Source organism: Moschus berezovskii, chromosome 7 (genome assembly GCF_049115385.1).
Source record: "Moschus berezovskii isolate FMDL1 chromosome 7, NW_MosBer_1.0, whole genome shotgun sequence".
In the NCBI taxonomy this organism is placed as follows: Eukaryota; Metazoa; Chordata; class Mammalia; order Artiodactyla; family Moschidae; genus Moschus; species Moschus berezovskii.
Window position 1 is genome coordinate 12,828,691 of NC_142466.1, and position 24,127 is coordinate 12,852,817.

The 24,127-nt window shown below is 44.3% G+C and overlaps 1 protein-coding gene across 3 annotated transcripts; it reads right to left on the bottom strand.

Annotated features, from left to right (window-relative positions):
- Window positions 1-382: 382 nt before the first annotated feature.
- FDFT1 (farnesyl-diphosphate farnesyltransferase 1) lies at window positions 383-23,915 on the bottom strand. Of its 3 annotated transcripts, none has more exons than XM_055428035.2 (8): window positions 23,738-23,915; window positions 13,850-13,947; window positions 12,696-12,879; window positions 8,866-8,994; window positions 7,979-8,170; window positions 5,967-6,143; window positions 4,499-4,651; window positions 383-1,273 (listed from the first exon to the last, which is right to left on the bottom strand). In XM_055428035.2, the coding sequence occupies exons 1-8, from the start codon at window positions 23,834-23,836 to the stop codon at window positions 1,052-1,054; spliced, it is 1,254 nt and encodes a 417-aa protein (XP_055284010.2). In that variant the 5' UTR covers window positions 23,837-23,915; the 3' UTR covers window positions 383-1,051. The 3 variants fall into 3 exon arrangements, with proteins under 3 accessions (XP_055284010.2, XP_055284011.2, XP_055284009.2); XM_055428036.2 differs by lacking the exon at window positions 23,738-23,915 and adding an exon at window positions 14,155-14,311; XM_055428034.2 differs by lacking the exon at window positions 23,738-23,915 and having other exon boundaries at window positions 13,850-14,318.
- Window positions 23,916-24,127: the final 212 nt, after the last annotated feature.

Below are 24,127 nucleotides of genomic sequence, written 5' to 3' on the forward strand. Positions count from 1 at the left end.
AACTTCAGAATGCCTGGGGGAAAAGGGAAACAAACCATTGTGCTGGGGGAATGGGGCTAAGTGCCACTCGGCTTTCAAGCCAGTCATCAGAAAAACATCTGCCTTTCTTGAGAAACAAAAAAAACTGAAAGCTGAAAATTACCTCTGAATTCAATAAAATGTCTGAACACAGCTAATAGAACTGGCCAGAAGCACAGCAGGCCAGTGGAAGGGATGCTCTTGCTTCCTTCCTGGCAGGAACAGTGTCGGGCTGGGCAGCCGGGTGGTTCCAGCTTTCTGGGGGCAGCAGCCTGCCATCGTCCCTCAGCCACCAACTCCATACCTGGAGTTCCACACCTGCCACGCCTGTCCAGGCTTCAAGTGAACTACCCTTGACAAACACTGAATAATTCAATTCTTTATTATAAAAAATCTCAAAAACGTTAGCTTTGACTGGAAATCCACCTGCTACGAAGGGACCAATGGCAATCCTGAAACCTAAACTCCCTTTAAACAAGGAAATGATGCCAACTTCACGAGAAGTTGCCTCCTAGGCTTCAAGTGCAGCAGACAGTCTGCATTCTTAGGAATATTTCCTAGAACTCTAAAATATTCACACCTGCTGCATTCAAGTCCACTGGAGGAAACAAAATGATGAAAACAAACAAGACCCGAACGGAAAGAAAACTCACTTCACTTTCTACTGCGACAGGTATTCAAAAGTTGTTTCGCATTAAATACATTTAATTGTAACTCTAGCCTGTATTCACACTACGATCTCCTCTGCAGGCCCGGATGCAGCCACTTCCCCGATGGCAGCCGTGAACATTCGGCATTGGTCACCCTGCACAGGTGAGTTCAGGTGGCTGAGGTGTCCTTTCCCTTTAATCCTATCTTTTTCTCCACCACAGGTCACAGTTTCTAAAGGTCCAGGCCCACAGAACTCTTTGAGGGATTAAAACAGGAGGGGGAAAAAGAGAAGGAGCCCACATCCATCCCTGAAGAGAAGGTCAGTCTGTTTCCCAGATGGGGCCTGGGGAGGAGGGGCACTCAGTCTCCAGACTGAGCCAGTTCAGTGCTCCCCGGTCTGAACGTAGTCCTCGGTGACCTGGGATAGGGCGCTCAGGTACTGCCAGCTCAGGGCCGCCAGGAGCATGACGAATGACAGGTAGATGGGCGAGTAGTGGCTCCGTGAGACCAGCTGACAGTTGGGGAGATTCTGTGTCCTGATGGTGGAGATGATCTGCCGTGTTTTAGTGGAACAGGGGTCAGAGTTGGGAATTCTGTGATAAATCTGTTGAAGAAAGAGGAAAGCATAGTAAATTCTAGAAACCTTATAAATACCTGTGCTCACTTCTTGCAACAATCTGCAACAGCTAGGCATTTTATGCCCATTTGACCAATGAGAAAACTGAGGCTCATAGAATACAAAGGTAACAACCCCAAACCACTCCACCAATAAGGCAGGATATCAGCCTTGTCTGTGTGATCCCCCAGCCCATCCCGGAGCAGCCCGGCTGTCCCAGTGGGCTCTACCCCAGCACCTCCAAGAGCCAGTGGCATCCACACTCTGTGGAGGCTGAAGCAGAGTGACGTGGTGGAGGGAAATGACACTGCGATGCTGCTCCTGTTCCCCTTCTCGTTCACACCATTCCCTCTGCCCGGGAATGCTGCTCCCATGTTCTGTCCACAGTCTGAGTCCCATCTCCTGCCCAAGTATCAGCTTAAGTTTTTCTAGAACACCCACCCCAAGTGCCCAGGTCTGGCCAAGGGCCTCCTCAGGCGCCTTCTCACCCATCACCCTTGCTGGGCTGGAGCAGCCAGGGAGGAGGACAGGAGGCAAGAGCACTGGCATCGGGGTTGGGACACGAGAGTTCGCACGTCCAGTCCCCTGCCGGCTCGTCAAACTGTGCTCACAGGCGCTGCCTGGGCACCCTGAGATGCTGACTCAAGGACGAGAATGTTAACCCGCCTGCGGAAGACACAGCCAGGGGCCCAGGACTACGCTCTGAGCGGGAGGCTCCATGGGGTTTGAAGAGCACGGACCACAGCCAAACAGGAAGCTCCACCTGCTAGAAAAAGCTGGTCCTTGCCAAGGAATCATCTTTAGCAGAGAAGGAAGTAAAAGTTTCTGGCTGTTTGCCTGAGTATTTGTTTTTGTCCCAAAATAGCTGGTGGAGCTTCTCACCAGCTGCCAGGTACCCAGACTGCCTTCCAGTGGAGGCGGCTCCAGAGGACAAGGCCCTGAGGAGCGGCTGCCCTGCTCGGGGCAGCTGGGTTTCACTCCACCTCGTCCTTTGCACTTCGGGCTTGTGAGAGCCCTGAAATTCCTGCACGTGCACTGCGGCTGCAACCAGGGACCTCAGGGGCAAATGTCGTCCCGTCTCACGTGCTCGGCGAGGGGTGACAGGATGCGCACCAACATCTGGCCACCAGCAAAATGCCCAACAACTCGTGGACTCCACCCTAAAAGTCTTCACTCCAAACTTCATTGATAAAATGTCCTTAAGGCTGACATTAAAACCATTTCACATTCCATTCCTTGAGACTCAGAAATTTTCAGGTTTTTTAAGTCAAATAAACTTACGGCTATTAATATTTCCTCTAAAATACCTTAAGTTTCACTAGAGTAATTTTAAATAAAAAAATCAATGCTCTGGATCAAAGGTCTGCAAACCTTTTATCTTTTTTATATTTATTTATTTGACTGCAACAGGTCTTAGTTGGGATCTAGTTCCCTGACCAGGGAACAAATCTGGGCCCCCTGCATGGGGAGCACAGAGTCTTAGCCTCTGGACCACCAGAGCCGTCCCTGCAAACTTTTCTTAAATGGCCTAAAAAAGTATTTTCAGCGTTGTGGGCCCTGTCTGTTATAGCTGCTCAGCCCTGCTGCTCAAGAGCCCTGGGGAGCCAAGGACAATAACAGAAAACAAATGGATGGGGCTGTGTCCTAATATAAAGTCATTTATGAAATCAGGTGGTCAGCCAGCTGTGTGCGGCCTGCCCTGCTCTACCCTAAGTCAAACTGTGAATCCCAACTAGGCTTTAATTCCAGTAGTGATGGAAAATACCTAATAAAATATGAATTCCAATACAACAATGGAACTGCCTACATTTTAAAAACATGGTTTTCCAAAATCATTGATCAGAATAAAATTATAAGACTATTCTCTGAACTATAAACTACATAGCATGTTTCTAATTTATATAAAATGGGAACAGTACCTAAAATGCTACTATTTAGAAAGGGTAATTCAAGCCTTTAGAATTGTGGTCAACAGTGGCTCTGAAGTCAGCCAGACCTGGGTCCAGATTATGGCCTGAGCCATGGTGCTAGGGCCTCAAATTTCCTTGATATTAATAGTACCCACCTATTTGGCTGCTATGCCAGGTACAGAGTAAGTCCCAAGTAAGTACTGGCTAAACAGTGAACCCCAATGTCCCAAGTCTCATCAGTAGCTATTTTTTGGTCAACGGCTGGACATGTTCATCTAGTCAGTAAAAGAATTTGGGGTTTTTTAAAAACCCTGATCTCTTATACCTTCTATAAGTGCCTCAAGCAGAACTGCAGAGGTCTAAAACTTGGCAGATGGAAGACAGGAAAGAAAGTCAAGAAAAATGTGCAATATGCAATGGAAATCAGAGGAAATCATTGTATTATAGAATTTTTAGATAAAACTGCTCTTATAAATCTTATCCCTGTCAAAACATAACCCAGGGACTGGAAGGATCAGAAAACCAGGGGCAGTGGTGACCTGTGGGGAGGGAGGTCTTACGTTTTCATCTACTTCTGCAGTAGTTCAGTCTTGAGTAAGAACAAACCTAAGCCTCTCGGGTCTCTACGAAGAAGAAGGCGGTAGCCGCCCACACTCCCTGTGACAAGCAAAAATGTCTCCAGATGCTACTAAATGTCCTTGGAAGAGGAGGAAGCTAAATCACCTCACTTGAGAAGTAATGCTCAGGGCCTGCAAGTAGAGAGCCCCAACCTCTAAGAAAAAGTTCTAGAACAGGCATGCTCTGTTTTATGGGATGCATTTTGGCATATGAAATGAGATCGACATTACAAAATTTAGAAATAGTTGCAGCCTGATGGTTTTCCTTTGTCAAAATTCCCCATGATAGCTTCTCCACTGAGGTCCTTGCCGTAATATGAAGTACCGGATGGGGTGTCAGGAAGTATGGCCTGCAATCCTGGATCCCCTCAGATGCTATGTCATCAGCCACAGGCCTGGCTTCATATGCCTTAGCTGTAAAAGGAGAAGCCTGGTTGGCCTCTAACTTTATCTTCCAGCTCAAAAAATATGATTATCCTAGGAGCGCCATCGTAAAACCTGGCTTCCTTTATCCCCTCTGACCAGGGCACCAGGAAGCTCCCAACAGTCGGCTCCCTGTGCATATTCTTCTGGAATAAAGGACATCAACCCACGTCTTTACACCATAACACAGAGAGTTGTTGAGATCATCTAATATCCCAATATAAAGAAATGTTTAAATAGTAACACTACTAAATAAAGCCCACCTCTTCCATGTACTGGTGTATTATGGCTTTCACAGCTGGCATGTTGGTGGCATCCATCATCAGGGTGACCGCTTGCCCTTTTCGAATCTTCACCACCCCCTTGAACACCTGCTGATTATTGTAACAGGCAGCCAAAGTAGCAATGGCCATGACCTATGGATAATGAGACAGAAAACACGTTCATCTCATTTCATGAAAACGTGAGAAACTACACTGTAACCGGTCACCATGAGACGGGGAGAGAACACGGGCAGAGCATCAAAGGGCTGAGATGCAGCTAGCCGAGAGCAAACACCCACAAAGAGAGCACGCCAAGACGGCCCCAGCGCCCACACTGCCCTGTCTCAGTAACACAGGATCAAGCGCCCTTTGCGGTCCTGAATAATTCCGTAATTTAGTCTCGAAAGTTGCTTTTTATTTGAAAAAGACACACAATCCAATGTAACATTTTCCATGCTAAGGCAATGAGTTATTAGATCTGGAAAACATATATTCCAAAATAGTATCTGAAAATTTTTCACTATTTTGTTTTTTCTCCCTATTTTTCCTACAATGAACATTATCATTATACATTAAAAAAAAAAAAAAGTACAGGGGGTTGTGGGGGACAAAAGTAGGGTGCAAGGGAGTATGGTCTCCCATGCTTAAAGGTGAATTATTTCTAGGATGGATGGGAACCTAATTCCAGCATGTGGTTTCCCAGGTGGCACAGTGGTAAAGAATCAACCTGCAATGCAGGAAACCGGGTTCAATCCCTGGGTTGGGAAGATACCCTGGAGAAGGAAATGACAACCCATCCTGTTATTCTTGCCTGGGAAATCCAATGGACAGAGAAGCCCAGGGGGCTACAGTCCATAGGGTCACAAAGAGCTGGACACAACCAAGCACACACACATATATAACTCCAGCATAGAGATTTTAGTTCCATCAGCTGGGCAAGACTGGTGATTAGAATAAGACCAAACTAAGTTTCCAAATCAGTTAAATCCTGTAACTTTCTTCACTTTGAGTTAAAAACTGAAACAATTGATAAAGGGATTTAAAAATTAAGTTCCTAGTTTTCACAGGTTCAGGTTTCATGTTCTGTTATCCCAAGATCTAGGAAAAGGACAGCAAAAGTTAAGTGCTAATTATGACTTTTAACAGCTTCACCTGTGTTTCACCCAGCACTCCTCATAAAATCTGGAGTTGAAGCCCTCGATTTAAATCGTGAGGATAAGAATCAAAGTAACTAGTTTAGAGTAGCTGATGGGAAAATAGGTTCTAGAAGGTTCTGGAAAAGCACAGACTTAATTAACCTCAAGGTTGAGCTGCGTGTGGTGGTTGTGGGGCAAAGAAAGAAAATACACTAGAGTCATCTTTTAAGGAACTCTCCATTCCTCAATACACAGACCAAAATAGTAAATACCTTCCATCATCCCCACCCCCAGCATCCCGCCCTCTCCTCATCAGGCTCCTCGCTCCGTACCTGCGGAATAGCACAGAAGTTAAATATACTCTGGTTTCTAAGTCGTGACAGGTAGGTGATGACATCGGGGATGTGGTGCAGTGTGTTGGTGATGAGTTCGTTCAGACACTGCACGGCCAAGTCGATGTTCTCTGGCTTAGCGAAGTCACCCAGCTTCTTCACGTACTTGCTCCAAGTCTGGACAGATAAGCAGATTAAAGACAAGTCAGCATATGCATAAGGGAGCAATGTGCGAGCCACATGAAAGGACCTTTGCAAATAAGAACTATGACATACAAAGTCTGTCTCGCCGCTGCCTCACCTTTCATCAGGACCAAATCTGTTTTAACCACCACTCAATGGCTATCATAACTACACTCAAAAGTCTAAAAACAACCAAGAGTAAGTTAGGTGTTTGGGAAAGTGCCCCTTTGGGGCAATTAGTGCAGCACAGATGGAGCAATACTTCAATGACCTCAGGCCAAAAAGGCCTCCTGATTTTCACAAGGCAACTGTCTACTTCAGAAAAAATAACCAGCTATAACAAAATCAGCTACAATGGCATTGTAAGATAAACGTTAAACATTTGCAAGGTGGCCATGCCTCAAAATAATTAATGATTAACATTATGTTCCCAATTCTAATAAGAACAAGTGAATCTCAGGGAAACGAGCTGAGTGTCTACTGTAAGAATGTTACCCTCCTTGATCTTAGTAACTTGAAAGTGAAATAACAGCCCCAACTTGAACAACAGGATTGGTTTGATGATCTTTAATGATATTATTTAGAGGGTTCTCTGAAGCTAGCAAATAATTTACTTTATTCTTAGGTATTCTTAAGCTTCCTAAAGAATTAACAGTTATTATAACTTTATATACTCCCCTAAAGAAATGACTGGGCCTAAAAGGGCTAACAGATTTAATGGAAAGTCAAATTTGTTTTCCATTCTTAACTTGCACCTAAACTCACTCAGATTGATGGTACTCAGCTGTCCTGCAGAACCTGGAGAAAAAGGTTAATGAGCGCCTATGCAACCATTCGCCCGCTTCAACAGTTACTGACACTTGGCTTCCACCACCCAGCCCCCAAATTATTTTAAAATCCCAATAATCATTCTATTTATCATTTTATCCTGATATGTTATCATTTAATACTTTATTATGAATTTCGAAAAGACCAGGAACCTTTCTTGCACATATATCTTATCACAACTAAAAGTTAACTAAAGATAAATGTTTAATACAGATTATCCAGTTAGCAGCCACACTGTCCCGCTATCTGATTTTTTCCCACTTAGTTTCTTCCAATAAGGATCTTAAACAAACAAGGTCCATGCGCTATATCTGATTGATATCACTTAGGTCTCTCTTAGTCCAGCTGCTCAGTTTTTATTTCACTCCTCAATGTGGCCCAATCCGGGAAGAGAATCCTGGCTGGTCAGTGTCCATGTCCAGTTCAAGGGGGCCAGTCCACTCCAGCTCCTCTAGGCTTTACCACCGCCCTCGTGGACTCACACACAGTCTGACAAGGAACACCTGTTTGATCTGAGCTGCTCTGTATTTGTCCTGCACAGATTCTGCCGGTTTCGTTTGTGGAGTTGGTCTTTTGTCTGCACCCATTTGTGTTTTGGAGTTCCTGGGGATGTTCTGTCACTTGTGCTTTTGGACATGTTATCCATGAGCTAGGTTTTGGGTATAGCTTGAGTTTTTCATCTTTTTTTTTTTTTTCCTTTGGTGAGAATCTGGGAAAATCCAAAAACTATGACACAGGAACCAAGCCTCTAAGTGAGTCACAGGACATTTTACCCACCAGTAGAGAAAGCTTGTCCAAGAAAAAGGGGACACAGCCTGAACCCCTAGATGGATGCAGCCAGTCTCCCTGAAGCAAACTAAATCCTAACCTAGTCTACACATTCTCCTGTGTTGTCTAAGGGGCCTTGATTTGTGTTTCTATCACTTGCAACCAACAGGATTTAATGGTTTGTTGTCAGAGCATTCAAAATTCTTTCTCTCCAAATCCCCTGAGGCTGTTACCTCTTGAGGCCAAAACTCTCTTCCTTCTCGCTGATCTTCCAGATAATCACGGATGATGTTTGTTTTCTGCAGGAAAAGGCCCATAGAGTTGGCTCGCTCTGTGTCTTCACCAATTAAGGGGTCTTCTAACTCTGAGGCCGAGAAGAGACGGGAGAGGCCAATTCCCACTAGCCCAGCAACGTAGTGACAGTACTGTAAGAAAATTTTTAGAGTAATAATGAAACTTTTACTAAAATGGAAACACTGGAAATCATTAGCTGCGAAAAACCAGGTTCCAAAGAGTGTAAAAGATCTCATTTCGCTTTAAAAACACACACATATATTATATACCATGTACATGTAAGGAGTAAAAAACATTCCAAGGATGAACACAAAAGACTTAACAAAAATGATCTCTGGCTCATCAGAGATCTGTGATCTTTAGCTCATGTGACAGTTCTTCTCTTTTTTTTTACTATATTTTCTATATGTTTATATATATATATACACACAATGCACATGCACTGCTTCTAGAATAAAAGGTTATTGGAAATAACCAAATACAGTAAACTTTCTGATATCTGAAATTGGGAGTGAAGGCCCTGAGGTAGGAATATTCTAACAAAAACTAGAATACCAAGTAGTGTTTAATCTTGAAGACATTTTAAGATCTTACAGTGTCTCAAAATCTTCATTATGTAAAAGAATGTCATGGTAGTTTTTTTGGTATGTTTTTTTTTTTTTTAACATAAGGAGGATGTGTTTTAAGCTCTGTGTATTAAGTCCTCAGAAACAACCCAGTGGTAACATAAGACTGTTAAGTCTTTATGAGGAGACGCTACCACTGGGTTGTAAAACCACCACTTCCTCTTCATCCTAAACATCACGGTGGGCACAGGGACACTAACCTTGTCCCACTCCTGTTCAGATGTCACACGCTTATCCAGAAACTCTGCCATCCCAAAGCCCATCTTCTGACAAACATCGACAATCACTGTTTGATATTTCTCAGCCAGATTTCGAAACTCCAGGGAGATCTGAAATGGAGGTCGTAAAAAAACAGAAAATGTGAAATACGTATTAAAACTGGGAAACAACATGGTACCTACGGATCGTAAAGCAAAGCTGTAACAGAACTTGTTAGTGAAGACTCCCAAATGATCCAGCAATAGGCCTAAATCTATGTTATACTATGTTTCTACATACTGAATAATAAGCTCAGCAAATTTCACAAATGTTAAAATAGAAGGGTATTAAAATGTTAGTTTCTAGACTCAAAAGAAGATGCATAGTCTTATTACATGCTCACCTTCCCAATTAATGAGAAATGAGATGCTTCAACATAAAACTGGACATAGTGTAAGAATTTTAGGAAGAAAACCTCATTTTCAGACAAGCCTCATTATAATGAAGATTCATTTGTTCAGTCTTGGGTGCTCCCTATGCAACAAGCACTGCTGTGGGTACTGGGATGTACAGCCAGCAGGTGACCTGCCCTAAAAGCTTATATTCTACTGCGGACACCAGACAACCATTTTCCATCATCAGTTTCTGAATTCATGCCATGAAGCTATAGTGTCTTCCCCATTATAAAGGCTACACTTTCTAATTTCTTAAACAACTCAGTTTAGTTCAATCTGAGGCAGGCTATCCAATGTTTTTTTTTTTTTTCCATAGCCCAAGCTTTAATGTCAAAAAGTATTATTGATGCTTTTAAAATTCATTGCTACTGCATAAGTATCTTGCTTAAGTTCAAAGAGGTGCTTGTAGGTTGTCAAAATAAAATATAAATTACCATGAAACTTCTCAAATAATATACTATCCACAAAATAGGAAAAGTAGTGAACAGACTTTGCTAAGGATCTGAAGGGTGAGAAATACTTGGTCTACATTTACAGAAAGGTTAGAAAAATTCCCTCAGGAAACACCTAAATATAAGGATCTGAGGGAAACTCAGCTGCTTGCAGGGCACTGAAAGAGCTCAGAAGCCTAAGATACTAAGGATTATTCTGATAAACATTGACTGTTAAACCCCTAAAATCCGTAAAATCAATCCCATCTCTCCAGAACTGCTCTTTCCAGAACAGCTGTTCCAAGACAAAGCCCAAAGGCAATTCCCACGTGGACTGAAGCAAATAAGCGACTCTACCAAAGGTCATCTGAATCCCTGAATCTCGAGAGGACCTGGTCTTTCAACAGCTAACGGGGCTGGGTCAGTTCTATTTATAAAAGGGGCAACGCCAGCCAGCTGGGGGAGGGGCAGCTTAGGCTTGAAAACAAACCCTCCAAGATAAACACTTCACTGCTGAATGCGAACCAATTTCAGCTCTTTGGTACTTACTACCTCGTTGTACAGAACGTGAAAACAAATGTCTAGGAAAGAGTGACAATGAAGAGCTCTCCATTTTCCCAGAAATCTGAGGGAGGGACCTCTGCCCAGCGAGGTCAGCCAGGAAGTGCTTTCTCTTGTCCCTCCAAGTAATTCTGTCTCCCACCTATGGTACACTTTTTGGTCCCTGGGGCACTCTCTAGTGATGTTAAGTATGAGAAGACAAGACACCGAAGAGAGTCCACTGGTATCGTGGAGAAAGGCCAGATTCCCAGCAGGGGTACCAGAAGCATGCAAACAGAAACCTCCCTAATAATAAACCTTGGGATGTTATGATCAAAACACTTCACCTATATGTAAAGTTTTACTTTCTTTAAAACCTTATTTTATTTTTAATTGGAGGATAATCACTTCACAATATTGTAATGGTTTCTGCCATACATCAACAGGAATCAGCCATAGGTAGACATATGTCCCCTCCCTCACCAACCTACCCTTCTTGGTTGTCACAGAGCACTGGCTTTGGGTTCCCTGCATCATACAGCAAATTCCCACTGGCCATCTGTTTTATATATGGTAACGTATACATTTCAGTGCTACTATCTCAAATCACAAAAGTTTCCTTTTAACCACCTTTTAAAGGGACAGTAAAGTGTACCAGGAATTGAGTACGAGGGTTCTGGAGGCAGGCCTTCTGGATTTGAATCCTGGTCCTGCCACTTAACTTCACAGGTTAATTTCAGGCAAAGGGCTTAAAACTAAAATTGTGCCTCAGTTTCTTCATCTATACAAAACATGGGGAACAGTATATCATAGACATTACATGTTAAACTCCATTAATACAAAATAAAGAAGATGATGACTCGATAATGAAGTGCATTTCATAACTCATAGCTCAATAAATGAATGCTACAATTGCTACTATTATTTTACAGTAACCCTTTGCTATTCCTCAAGCTATGACTGGAAGTAAACCTCTAAGACTACAGGTCTCCACTAGGATGAGGTGAAACAGATGTCCTCTAATTTAACCCATCACATACAGTGATTGTGCCAGAAAGCCTCTGGGGCTCATGCTCAGTCACTCAGTCGTGTCTGAGTCTTTGCGACCCCATGGACTGTAACCTACCAGACTCTTCTGTCCCGAAGATTTCCCAAACAAGAATACTGAAGTAGGTTGCCATTTCTTTCTCCAGGGGATCTTCTGGACCCAGGGATCAAACCCTGCATCTATTGCATTGGTAGGTGGATTCTCCACCACTGAGCCACCTGGGAAGCCCCTAGGGAACATTGAGATGTTGCCAAATCAAACCTTTATTTTTAAGGTATGGAAGAATCGCTTATTTATGTGATAAGGTATGATAAAGATATGACTTTTCTAAAATAAAATCTAGAAAAGTAGGATCTAGGCACATACATAAAAGAAATCTGTGGAATTTTATAAAGCTCAAGATTTTAGTTAGAACCCACTTTACTCCAACAGAATGGACTACATACCTAATATTTACAGAACACTCAGTATGTACCAGACACTATTCTAAGTACTTTACGTGTATAAACGCATTCAGGCCTCACAGCTCGCACTTTACAAAGGTGGAAACTCAGGCACGAGGAAGTTAACGAGTGCATCCGAGCTCACACAGCTGTGGGTGACAGAGGCCATCCTGCTTCAGTCCTCACTCAGTCCAGGTGCTCAAAGCCCACTCCCTACTCCACAACTGCCACCCACTGTGAGCTGCACGGTTTGCCACCAGACTCAGGGTGCTCCAGAGGCCAGCGGTGTGACATACCTAGGCTGCATTCTTGGTACAAAGACTGGACAAAGCACCTTTCAAGACAGTGGCATTTGAGAGCTCTTTCCACAGGAAGAAAAGCTGGACTTACCAACAACGTCCTGGTAATCACAGCAGCAAATAACATATGTCTAAGAGCTCCACCTACGGTAACTCTTTCTATCCTCGAAATCACACTAGGAGGCAGGGGCTTTTAATCTATTTTATAGATGAAGAAATGGAATCACAGGCAGACTATGTGATCACAGGCAGCACCAGTTAATGAGCAAGAGTGTGGGGCCACCAACCCAGAAAGTCTGGCTTGATGCACCATCGCCACATTATGCTATGCTGTCCTGAGACTGCCGGCAGGCTCACAGCTCAGTAGTAAAGAATACACCTGCCAATGCAGGTGACACAAGTTTGATCCCTGGTTTGGGAAGATTCCCTGGAGGAAATGGCAATCCACCCCAGTATTCTTGCCTGGAGAATCCTATGGACAGAGGAGCCTGGTGGGCTACAGTCCACAGAGTCGCAAAAGCACATTAGCAACTAAACTATGACATCCAGGCACACAGGCTGGCTGACAGCCACCCCACCAATCATGCATACGACTACACCCCACTAGTCTTGCTACCGTTGGAAAGTCCTCCAGGACTTGTCGGTCCTTTTCTTTGCTTTCCGTGAACCGCCAGTCAGGCTCATAAAGGTATGAGTGGAAGTTGTGTAGCAGTGGCACTTTTCTTTCTATACTGATAGTCATGTCATCTTCCAGCGTGTCCAAAGCTCGGAGAACCAGATAAAATATGCAGACTGCATTGCTGTAAGAAAGGAATAACTACTAGTACACTGGAACAAACATTCAAAGATACTGTTTCAAAATCACATTTCATTTTTGCCAGGCCATTGTGAAAACCCTCCTACACTCTTAACTCTACAGACCATGAAAGGATATCCAAAGCTTTTCCTGCTTAACGCAACTTCTTAGCTTTCCTTTCTTAGATGGGAGCAATGGAAAATGTACCAGCTGGATGTCACTACTACTCCCAGGATGAGTTACATTTGACTAATGAACAACTGTAGAAAGACCAAATGTGTAGACAGAACTATTATTTTGCAGATAAAATAAAGTCAAAAAACACAAAAACGTCTCAGTCTAAACACTATCATGGATGGATGGCTGGCCCAAAGGTATCTGACTCTCGGCAGCCTCATGGACTCCAGGCGCCTCTGCCCATGGAATTTTCCAGGCAAGAATACTGGAGTGGGTTGCCATTTCCTTCTCCAGGGGATCTTCCCCACCCAGGGACTGAACCTGAGTCTCTTGGCAGGTGGATTCTTTACCACTAGCGCCACCTGGGAAGCCCAAATACTATCGTACTTAAAAGGTAATTGGTCTAAGTCATGTATATAATCTGCACAGAGGCAACTTCAGAAGAATTAACCCAATATACTAGAAACGTAAAGTAGCCTAAGTGAAGCCAAGGAAAATACATGAAGCGCTCAGAGATAGGTCCAGCGGCCAGGACTAAAAAAAAGTCACCCACCCCGGCTCCCCAAAGAACTGGGCAGGGACAGGATGAGATGGCCAGGTGCCTGGAAGCCCAAAGTAAACACAGGCGCGTTTCAACCGCCAACATTTCCTTCACCCACTTGGGCACGTTCTGGCAAAGCCACAAGCACAGAGACTGCAACGCGAGGAGCTGTATCAAAAAGTAGCTTCGAATGACTCTGCAGGCCTCTGGCAAAGTTTTCCTCCCCAACTCAAAAACTGCAGCCTCTGCCACTCACCGCATTTCCCCATCCAGCGCTTGGATAACAGCTGCGAAACTGCGACTGGTCTGATTCAGGTACTTGTAGCATGTTTTCAAGCTGCTGCTGAGCGAGTCCTGCGGACAGAGGAGACACACTGCGGTGGGAGACGCGGAGGCGCTGGAGTGGGGCTGGGGCGAGCGGCCGGCTGCCGCGGGGCTCCGCAGCCGGCCGCACACGCCCTCTCCCCGCGGCCGGTCCTTGGACGGCCAGGCGGCGGGAGGCAAGGGGCTGCCACGCGAGGGGGTGCCCGCGCCCCTGGGTGCCGCGCCGGGACTCAGTACCAAGGTCCTCTTGAAGAGGGACATGGCCTTGGTGCTGCAGGCGACTGCGGCCATGGGAATCGCAGGGCCAGCGCAGTTTTTCCTCCATAGACCCGAGCCGAGTGGAGAGGCGCCCACCGCGGGGCCGGACGGGCTCTCCCTCCCCCGCAACAGGCTTGGGGCTCCTGAGCAGGCGCCCGCCCCCTGCGGGCCCCGCCCACCCCGCGGCCAGCCCCTCTCACCCCACAACCCGGCCCACCGCCTGCCCAGATGTAAGCCCCGCCCAGATGCTAGCCCCGCCCCGCCCCCCGGCCCCTGGCTCAAAACTCTGCCACCTTGTGCCTTCCTCTATGAGTTCCCCTTCTCCCCATAGGCTGCTTAAGGGAACTCAGTCCTCTTTTGAGAAGTCTGCTCTTTCTCCTGCAACGGAATCTCCCCTTGGCCAAGTTTTAGCCAGGCTCCTCTGAATCCTCAACCTTTATACTTCTGTGCTCATCTTTGCATCGCTCAGCTCTATCAAGAACGCGGTTAAATTGGTTTAGCCAGAATCCCCCATAACCCATATATGATCACCCTCACTATCTGGCCGGGTTCCTCTTCCCCCACTTATCCTAGCGCCCCGGCCTGCCTCCAGTAAAAATCGATAGGTAGTTCAGGCAGAATGCTCTTTACCCCATAGGTTTCCTCTTAGTAATTTTCCATCCACCCGCCCCTGCTGTTCGGAACTGAGCCCAGTTCTATACTGAAGTCTCTTCGTTTACTGCAAACGCTTTTCTGAATAAAATCTTTTCTGACCTCTTTAACTACTGTCCTCTTCTGGTTTTAACACCTGTTAAACCTCTATTAGGGGCTTCCCACGTGGCTTAGTGGTAAAAACTCTTGCCTGCTAATGCATTCCTGGGTTAGGAAGATCCCCTGGAGGAGGAAACAACAACCCACTCCAGTATTATACTGTTATATTCCAGTATATTATATATTATTTATATATAATACAGTATATTATATATTATTTATATATTATATTATATATAATATATATTATATTCCAGTATACTGGAAAACTCTATGGACAGAGGAGGCTGGCAAGGGGTCGCAAAGAGTTGGACACGACTGAGCACGAGCACACACACACACACACAAACACAAACCTCTTATCCTCTGGGAAGCTAGTTATTCCTTTTATAAAGATTTCTAATCATCTTTCCCTTTCAAATCAATGAACTGTAATGATCTTTATGAACTTTATATTTACTTTTCCCTAAGGAAAACAAAAACTGTTTCTTAAAAAAAAATCCATATTTTAATATGCAACCATATCAGAAAGAATTGCTGTTTTGTATTTATTTTTATGGAGACTTTATATTTTAGAACAGTTTTAGGTTCAGAGAGAATTGAGTTCCTATATACCACCCCCCACCAGTCTCCCCACACTCTCTTTTTAAGAGAGAAACAGGAAATAATTTGCAATATCTAACAACAAGGGGATAGTTTAAAAAGAATATGTGTGTGTGTGTGTATATATATATATATAAAAGTAAATCCCATGGTCACTTTGGAATGTTAACAGTGAAACTTCAGACCTTGCTGGAGTCCAGGTGAACTATGTTCTTTTCATTTGTGTATATTTCCTAAATTTACAAACATGGATACATATTCTTTTGTCAAGAGAGTAAAGCTTTTTTTTTAATCATAATAATTTCATTTTATTGTGAAATTCAATTTAAAATCAGTAGTAAAGATTAGTATTTACTAAAGCAGAGTCCCTTGGACTGCAAGGAGATCCAACCAGTCCATTCTAAAGGAGATCAATCCTGGGTGTTCATTGGAAGGACTGATGCTAAAGCTGAAACTCCAATCCTTTGGCCACCTCATGCGACGAGTTGACTCACTGGAAAAGAGTCTGATGCTGGGAAGGATTGGGGGCGGGAGGAGAAGGGGACGACAGAGAATGAGATGGCTGGATGGCATCACCAACTCGATGGACATGAGTTTGAGTGAACTCCGGGAGTTGGTGATGGACAGGGAGGTCTGGCGTGCTGTGATTCATTGGATCGCATAAGAGTCGGACACGACTGAGCGACTGAACTGAACTGAAGCACCGTATGTTAGTAAAATCATTTTGGACATACAGTCTGGCATATAAAAATACTCAGTGAAGGACTGATGAATAATTAGTTCAGAGAGTATTTTAAGAGCAATTCATCAACTCCTCTCTCAAAATGTGGAGAGGAAAGACTTCACAATAAATAAAAGGAACAGCTCTTTTCTGAGCTCTGAACTGGCTCTTCACATACAACTTGATTCCTTTCCCTGCTCTGCCAAATGTTTTCATCCTCAGCTACACCTAAGGGTTTGGGGGTTGATGTCAAAGCTAGATTGTACTCCTGAAGCGTAACAATCTTTAAGAACATGCCCCTCCTTTCCAAAAATGCCCTCTCCAATCTTAAAAGTGACCCAGGTCACTAAATCACTTCTCATCTCCTTCTGCCATCAGTCTTTTTCTTGGCACCTATTTGTTTCAATACATGTGTAACAATTTCCTCAAATTACCAAGAAGATACAGGGAAGATATAACTAAAAAACACACTATGGAAAACATCACTGTTACAAACATTTCCACTGCTTGCTTCCCAGGAGCTAAGGGATATTGGGGGAGGGAGCAGGAAGCTAAAGCTACTGCAGCCTGTCCCTTGAGCCTCCTGTTGTTTTCCTTTGCTGAGATGAGCATGCTCCCAAGAACTCTCCAGTGAGAGAGAGGATAGATGAAGGGCATTGAGGGGAAGAGTATGCAGCGGTGAGAAGAACAGGACTGTCCTCCCAGGACTGGGGCTCTAGCTGAAAAGCAGTTCCACAAGTGGACGGTAACCAACCTTCCCCACAGCCTTCCCTTCAGACTTCATGCAACACGGGTTTCCTCAGAAGGGAGGGAAAACCCCACAAACTTGAGAACTGAAGTTACGAAACAACACGTGTAATAACTACCACTTATTGGGCAACTATATGCCGAGCACAATACAAACAATAGCCTTGATCCTTACACATCCTTTAGAAGATATCATACAGACCTGCAATCTACCCAAGGACTTCAAGGCCAGATGTGTAGCAGAACTCAGAATCTGTAGTGTTTTAGAAGACAGGCAATAAAAAGCATACATATCCTGTCTTTGTGGAGTGGCTCCCTGTAACTGGGATTATCAGCATTTTTTCAACAGTGAATAATTATCCTAAGTGGGATGACTTTAAATCAAAGCACATTATACCGCCAAATGACTTTGAGCCAGACTTATTAAAAACCTGTTTTTAGACCATTTTGGAGTTGGGAAATTGTGACTGAGAGATTGTGAGCCACTATCTCTATTTTATGGATAAAGAAACTGTTGCTGAAAGTTAAGAATAGAGTCAGGATTTGATTTAATAGAGAAGATGTTAGTATAAATAATAGGATTTAGACTTGATGGAAGCCAGAACTTCATGATTAGAAAACACTTTTTCCATTTTGTGCTAAGTGATGTCACACAGCTTGCAGCTGGCAGTATGCCTCCAGATTTATTGATATGCTTCTAAAACTTCAGGATAAATCAAGTTTAGGGAATCCTGCACTCCTACAGCCAAATCTTTCTATGATTGAAATAACCTCAGCCCTCCATGTCTGCTAAGTATAAATCTTTCTCTCCAGCATCTTTGTTACTTAAGAGAGAAACTAAGATAATGCTTAGTGAAGAAGTCTTTCGTGGCCCTTTTCTGAAATTATTTGTAAATATTTTGTTATTAATTTTATGGACTTTCCTGATAGCTTAGCTGGTAAAGAATCTGCCTGGAATGCAGGAGACCCTGGTTCGATTCCTAGGTCAGGAAGATCCCCTGGAGAAGAGACAGGCTACCCACTCCAGTATTAATGGGCCTCCGTGGTAACTCAGACGGTAAGGAATCTGCCTGATTGGGAGACCTGGGGTAGATCCCTGGGTTGGAGCATGGCAACCCACTCCAGTCTTCTTGCCTGGAGAATCCCTAGGGACAGAGGAGCCTGGCAAAGAGTCGGACACAACTGAGTGACTAAGCACACACACAAGTTATTATATATTTGTGTTTTGAGCGGGGGAGAAAAATTCCATTCCCTATTATCAGAGGCTGCCAGGGATCTGTGACCCAAAACAGAAAAACAGCCACTGCTTTACAATCCAAGATATAGTTTCTGGAACACCTCCCAAGACAGGTAATTCACTACCTCTGGAGACTGCCCACCTCAGTTTGGTTTTTTGCTGTCCCATAGGTGTTCCTATGTTTTCTCTAATTAGAGGTATACTCAGCCATTTAAAAAAATGCTTCATACAGATTAAAACTGGCTCAGAAAACCTACAACTAACAAAATAATCCCTGGAGAAGCAAATGGCAACCCACTCCAGTTTGCAGAGTCGGACTTGACTATCACTGAGCACAGTAAAATATTGTACTCTGTGCTCATCAAACCTTAGAGCTAGAAGAGGGAATAGTCCAGGTCTCACTTTTCAAAAAATTTAAAAGATGCAAAGATAAGTGTCTGGATCCAAATCACAACCTTGTAAACGATGTCTCCTGACTTCAAACATTCAGCTCCCTGTCCTGCTATCATTTTTTCTTTGTAGTACTTCTCTCCACATGAAATACTGTATATTTGCTTTTTTTTCTTTTTGTTCTGTCTCTTCTACTGAGTCTGGGAACCCTCAGGTTTGTAAATGTAAGGTTTGTAAAAGCAAGGTCTTCACCTATTTTGTTCACTGTTTAATCTCAAGCTCCTAGGACCTTATCAAGCATGCAACCAGTGGTCCCTTGTCTGTTAGATGAATATATAGGAAGGAAGGAAAGAAGGAAGGGCGTAAGGGAGGGAGGGACTATACAGAATTGGAAAGGATTGGAAAGGGAAGAAACCAGAAATTGTTGTGTGCCTGTGATGTGTCCGGAGCACACACAACAGTTTTGGAATGTGATGGGATCCACTGTCTGGGGCCAGTCCAAGCCTGTGCTCTTTATCCCGGGGTGACCTTCAGAGTGGAAGCAGGAAGGTCTTCAAACAGGCCCGGGTCAGCATCCTGGAACCACCTTATGAGAGCTTCAAAATTCAACCACTTTATGTCACAGTTTTATAACCTGTAAAATGGTAGTACCAATTGCTCTTATGTCTTTAGGGTGGTTGTCAAGATCAGCTAAGTGTGGTAAATTACAAAATGGCCATAAAGTTTGTGGCTCTTTCCATCAGAAGATGGAGTCTTTCTTCACCTCTTTGCATGTGGGCTCCGATTTTTTTGGCCAATAAGACAGTAGGAACTGTGAGTCAAGCATAAAGCTCAAGAGTGTGTGCACACTAGGGTTTGCACAATTCCAGTCAAGAGCGGAGGGTTCCCAGGCTAACAGGCTGGATGTGAAACACAGAGCCCCCAGCCTATAGCCTGTAAATCACACATGGTCCAGCCACATGCCAACTGAATAAACTCAGTAGAAATCAACCCCAAGTTGGCCCAGACCAGAACCCCCCAGCTCTCCTAGAGAACTGCGAAATAACAGCTGTCATTTTAAGTCACTGAGTTTGTTTTTTTTTAATTATGGTGACATATATTGTTGTTTAGTCAGTAAGTCGTGTCCAACTCTTTGCGACTCCATGGACTGTCATCCACCAGGCTCCTCTGTCCATGGGATCTGTCAGGCAAGAACACTGGAGTGGGTTACCATATCCTTCTCCAGGGGATGGTCTAGACCTAGGGATCTAACCTGTGTCTCCCACACCAGCAGGTGGATTCTTTACCGCTAAGCCATCAGGCAAGCCACGGTGAAATATACATAACATGAAATCGCCCATCTTGACTATTTGTAAGCAGGCACTTCAGCAGTGTTAAGTATAGTCATACTACTGTGCAACCAGACTCCAGAATTAAGCCACCTTGTTTTGGAGTGGCTACCCAGTGAAAGCTAACTGATAATAGACTTCAAGTCTAGCAAGTAGAAGAACTCAAATGCTATTACTAATTTGATTAGTTTAAGTCACAGTATAATCCCCTAATCCCGTTCACCTGCCAAATTACTGTCCCCAAATACTGCTTTCATCATGTCATGAATGCATTTGACCACTGCCTGCTCTGTGAATACAGCTCAGCTCCAGGATTCCCACATGCACCCACTGCACTTTGTACTTCTTTCTTTTAAAGTTATTGAAGTACAGTTGCTTTACAACGTACTTTTTAAAAAAAAATTTTTTTTTTCTAAATTCCTTTATCTATTTATTTTTTAAAGCATTTATTTATTTACTTAGCATTGCCTGGTCTTAGCTGCAGTACATGGGATCTTTGACCTTAATTGCAGCATGTGGGATCTAGTTCCTTGTCCAGGGTTGGAACCTGGGACCCCTGCATTGGGAGCACGGAGTCTTAGCCACCGGACCACCAGGTAAGTCCCTTTACAACGTACTTCTAACTGGAACCCCCAGCCCCACACACTGTGCACAGTCCTACCAAATGACTTGGCTCATACTGGCTTTACACATGGATGATCCTCACCACTAATCTAAATCTAATACTGCTTCAAGGCCCTACACATTACAAAGCACTTTTTCTGTGTTTTCTGAAAACTTTTTGCTGTAAAATGGTTCTACTTCGCTAAAATTTCCTGAAATCTCAATGAACTTAAGATGACTTGGCATTTCCTAGGTTAACTTTTTTTTTTTTGGCCAAACTGCACGGGTGCCTGGGATCCCAGTTCCCTGACCAGGGTTCAAACTCTCGCCCTCTGCACTGGAAGTGCACAGTCTTAACCACTGGACCACCACGGAAGTTCCCTAGGTTAACCTTTGTACACCTGTTCTCCCTCAGGGATGAACTGAGGGTACACAGTTTCCTGCCTGTGTCCTTCACACAAAATGTGCTCAGCTTTCGGCTGAACCTGGACCACTCTCTGCTTAATGTGACTCTGTTGCTCATCACGTTAATGACTGTCAGCATGATGGAATCAAAAATGATTTGTTATAGTATTTTCAGTATTTTTCTCTTCACTTAAAATATTTTAGGTACTTCCCTGGCAGTTCAGTGGTTAAGACTTCAGGCTCCTAATGCAGGGGGCATGGGTCTGCTCCCTGGTTAGGGAACGAAGATCCCACAGGCTGCAGAGGACGGCCTAAAAAAATAAAACATTTTATAAATAAAGTACATTTTTTAAAATTAAAGCAATTATGAGTTATGTTAATGAGAAATACAGTATCCATAAGAAAGGAATTTAAAGTTCTGAAATAACCAGATCACACCTAAGGAATATTGTTCAGTTTTGAATACTAGACTTTAAAGTGAGAGAGACCAGGTTGGTTAATGACCTGAAAAAAGTAACATATAATGAATAACTACAGGCAGAACACAGAACATTTGGCTTGTATATCAGTATTCTTGGAAAGAATGAGACTTGTCTTAAAATACTTCAAGTGGCATATGACAAAACAAGGATTAGACTCTCTTGACTCCAGAGGGTAAACAAAGAGTAAAACTTCAACTCACCATTAAGAAACACTTCGTAAAACCCAGAACTGTCTGGAGGGGGCCAGTCTCCAGAGGTAATGAATTACCTGTCCCAGGAAGTGTCCAGGAAACTGTACATCTTGGATTGTAAAGCAGTGGCTATTTTTCTGTTTTGGGTCACAGATCCCTGGGCAGCATCTGATAATAGGGAACAGAATTTTTCTACCCCCTCAAAACACACAAATATACAATAAAATAAATATTTCCTAATAATTTCAGGAGAGGACCAACTAAGAGCTCTTAGCCAGAATCTCCTAATTAAACAGGTATCAACCAAGGCACAGGAGCAATTTAAGGCTGTATTTCCTTTCAGTTCAGTCACTCAGTCGTGTCCGACTCTTTGCGACCCCATGAATCACAGCATGCCAGGCCTCCCTGTCCATCACCAACTCCCGGAGTTCACTCAAACTCATGTCCATCGAGTTGGTGATGCCATCCAGCCATCTCATGTTCTGTCGTCCCCGTCTCCTCCCACCCCCAATCCTTCCTAGCATCAGACTCTTTTCCAGTGAGTCAACTCGTCGCATGAGGTGGCCCAAGTATTGGAGTTTCAGGCATCCCTTAAAATATTAACCCCCTATCCCAGGCAGAGATGACTTCTCCCTTCTGTAAATTTCCTTACTGCATGTACTATATATATTCTGCCATAGCTAAGTTTCTTTTGTTTACAAAGCTAGAGGTCTCTTAAGGGCACTGCATCAAGGTACATCAAACAAGGCTCTTGTTTTCAAACAGCTTAAAATCTGGAATCAAACAGGCTCTGAAAGGGACTTAGGGAACATAAAACCCATCCACAAAAAACCAGGGTACAAGCCTATGGGGCTGATACAAGATTAAACAGTGCTAGAGAAAATGGTTGAGGGAGGGTCAGAGGTAACATGAAAAGGCATCTCATTATGGTGCCTGCCTAAGTTTTCTCTGAACAATTTTATAACATTTTATCGACCGGACAAGACAATGAGCTCTTTGGGTGTCTGATTTGTCTACATATGTTATCCTGCCCGTCTGCACCCAGCATAAAGCCTAAAACAGAACAGATGTTTAATAAATGTCTGCTAAACGGTCAACAGAAGTAGCAGTCACAGAAACTAGACTGTGAAGGAGAAGGATTCTGAGTTACATCACAAAGGGAAAAAATTTCTGATGGAAAATTATAGTGTTTTAATAAAGGACAATAACTAAGAGTATATTTAAACAAAGGACAGTATTTGTGATGTTTCCATTGGGGAAAAGAATTTGATAACATTTGATATAACCCCACTAATTCAGTTGAATGAGTCTATTCATTTAAAAATCACTTAATGAGTTTCTTGTTGGAATAAATACCGTATTTATTCATTGCAAATTCACTGAACAAAGGGTACAGGAGTGAGGCAGATGAAATACAAACAAAGCCAAGTCCGGCCTTCAAAGAGCCAACTGGGTAGGTAATCGACAGACAGACAAATACTTAGAACTTGCAAGAGTAGATAAGTGTTCCAAAAAACTCAGGGAGCACAGAGGAAGGGGCTGCTCAGACTGCAGCAAAGAGGCGGGGGAGAAGCGTATGGAGGTGCTGTAACTGAAAACTCTAAGAATGAGTGAGGTTTCATTCCAGAAAAGGTATTCCTGACGATATTTGCACAGTTCATCATGTTCACAAAACTCTTTCACACGTCCTCTCCCATTTAACCTACCCATGCAGTCTCGGTTGTATAACCCACGTATTACAACACATAAAAAAATCAATCTCAGGGACAGAACGAAATGTGAAGCCAAACTACTTGAAAACCAAAGTCTTGAACGAACAGAAACATTTTAAGCTGCAAGACAACTTGGGGGTGGGGGGAATGCCTAGGAGACCAAGGGCAGCCGGGGCAAATATTGGGGTAACGGAAGGTGAACCGAACTTGGCAGGTGGGGCCGCCTGACGTGATAGGGGTCTGCTCCCCGGAGGGAAGGAGGGGGCTCGAGGGGTCCGGCACTCGCTGGCCGCCACCTCTGCGCTCGATTCTGGGCCCTGCCGCTCAGACCCAGAAGTCGGCGGCCGCGCGCAGCCTGCCCACTCCGCAGGGATGCAGGGATGCTCAGCCCACCTGGTCCATTTTGGGTATCACCTTCCGCCGGCCCCCCATCTGGAAGCGCAGAAGGTTGTAGAACTCCTCAGGGTGCCCCAAGCACTTCACGAACTCCATGCTGGCGGCGGCGGACTGCCGGACGCCCGGGCTCGCCTCGTCGATACCTGGCCCTCTCCCACACTCAAGGAAGGATGAGGCGGCGGGGGCGCGGCGAGAGGGCGGGGCGGGGCGGGGGCGGGCCCGAGGCGGCGGCGCCACGCCCGCTTTCCCACCGACTGCAACGGGCCTCCGGCTCTCGCGCGGCGGCGAGCTCGCGGGGTGGACTGACGCGTGCCGATTGGCTAGCGCCGCTCGCACCAGTGAGACGCTGGCCAATCGGCGGCGGCATGAGTCTGGCGTGAGGGCCAC

What these genes read in the sequence shown, in the direction of transcription:
- FDFT1 (XM_055428034.2), bottom strand. Translation starts at nt 14,208, where the DNA reads ATGGCCGCAGTCGCCTGCAGCACCAAGGCCATGTCCCTCTTCAAGAGG. An exon ending in CTGAACAGGAGTGGGACAAG is followed by an intron (nt 8,171 to 8,865) that starts GTTAGTGTCCCT and finishes ATTTTCTTACAG; the next exon opens with TACTGTCACTACGTTGCTGG. An exon ending in ACTTCTGTGCTATTCCGCAG is followed by an intron (nt 4,652 to 5,966) that starts GTACGGAGCGAG and finishes CATTATCCATAG; the next exon opens with GTCATGGCCATTGCTACTTT.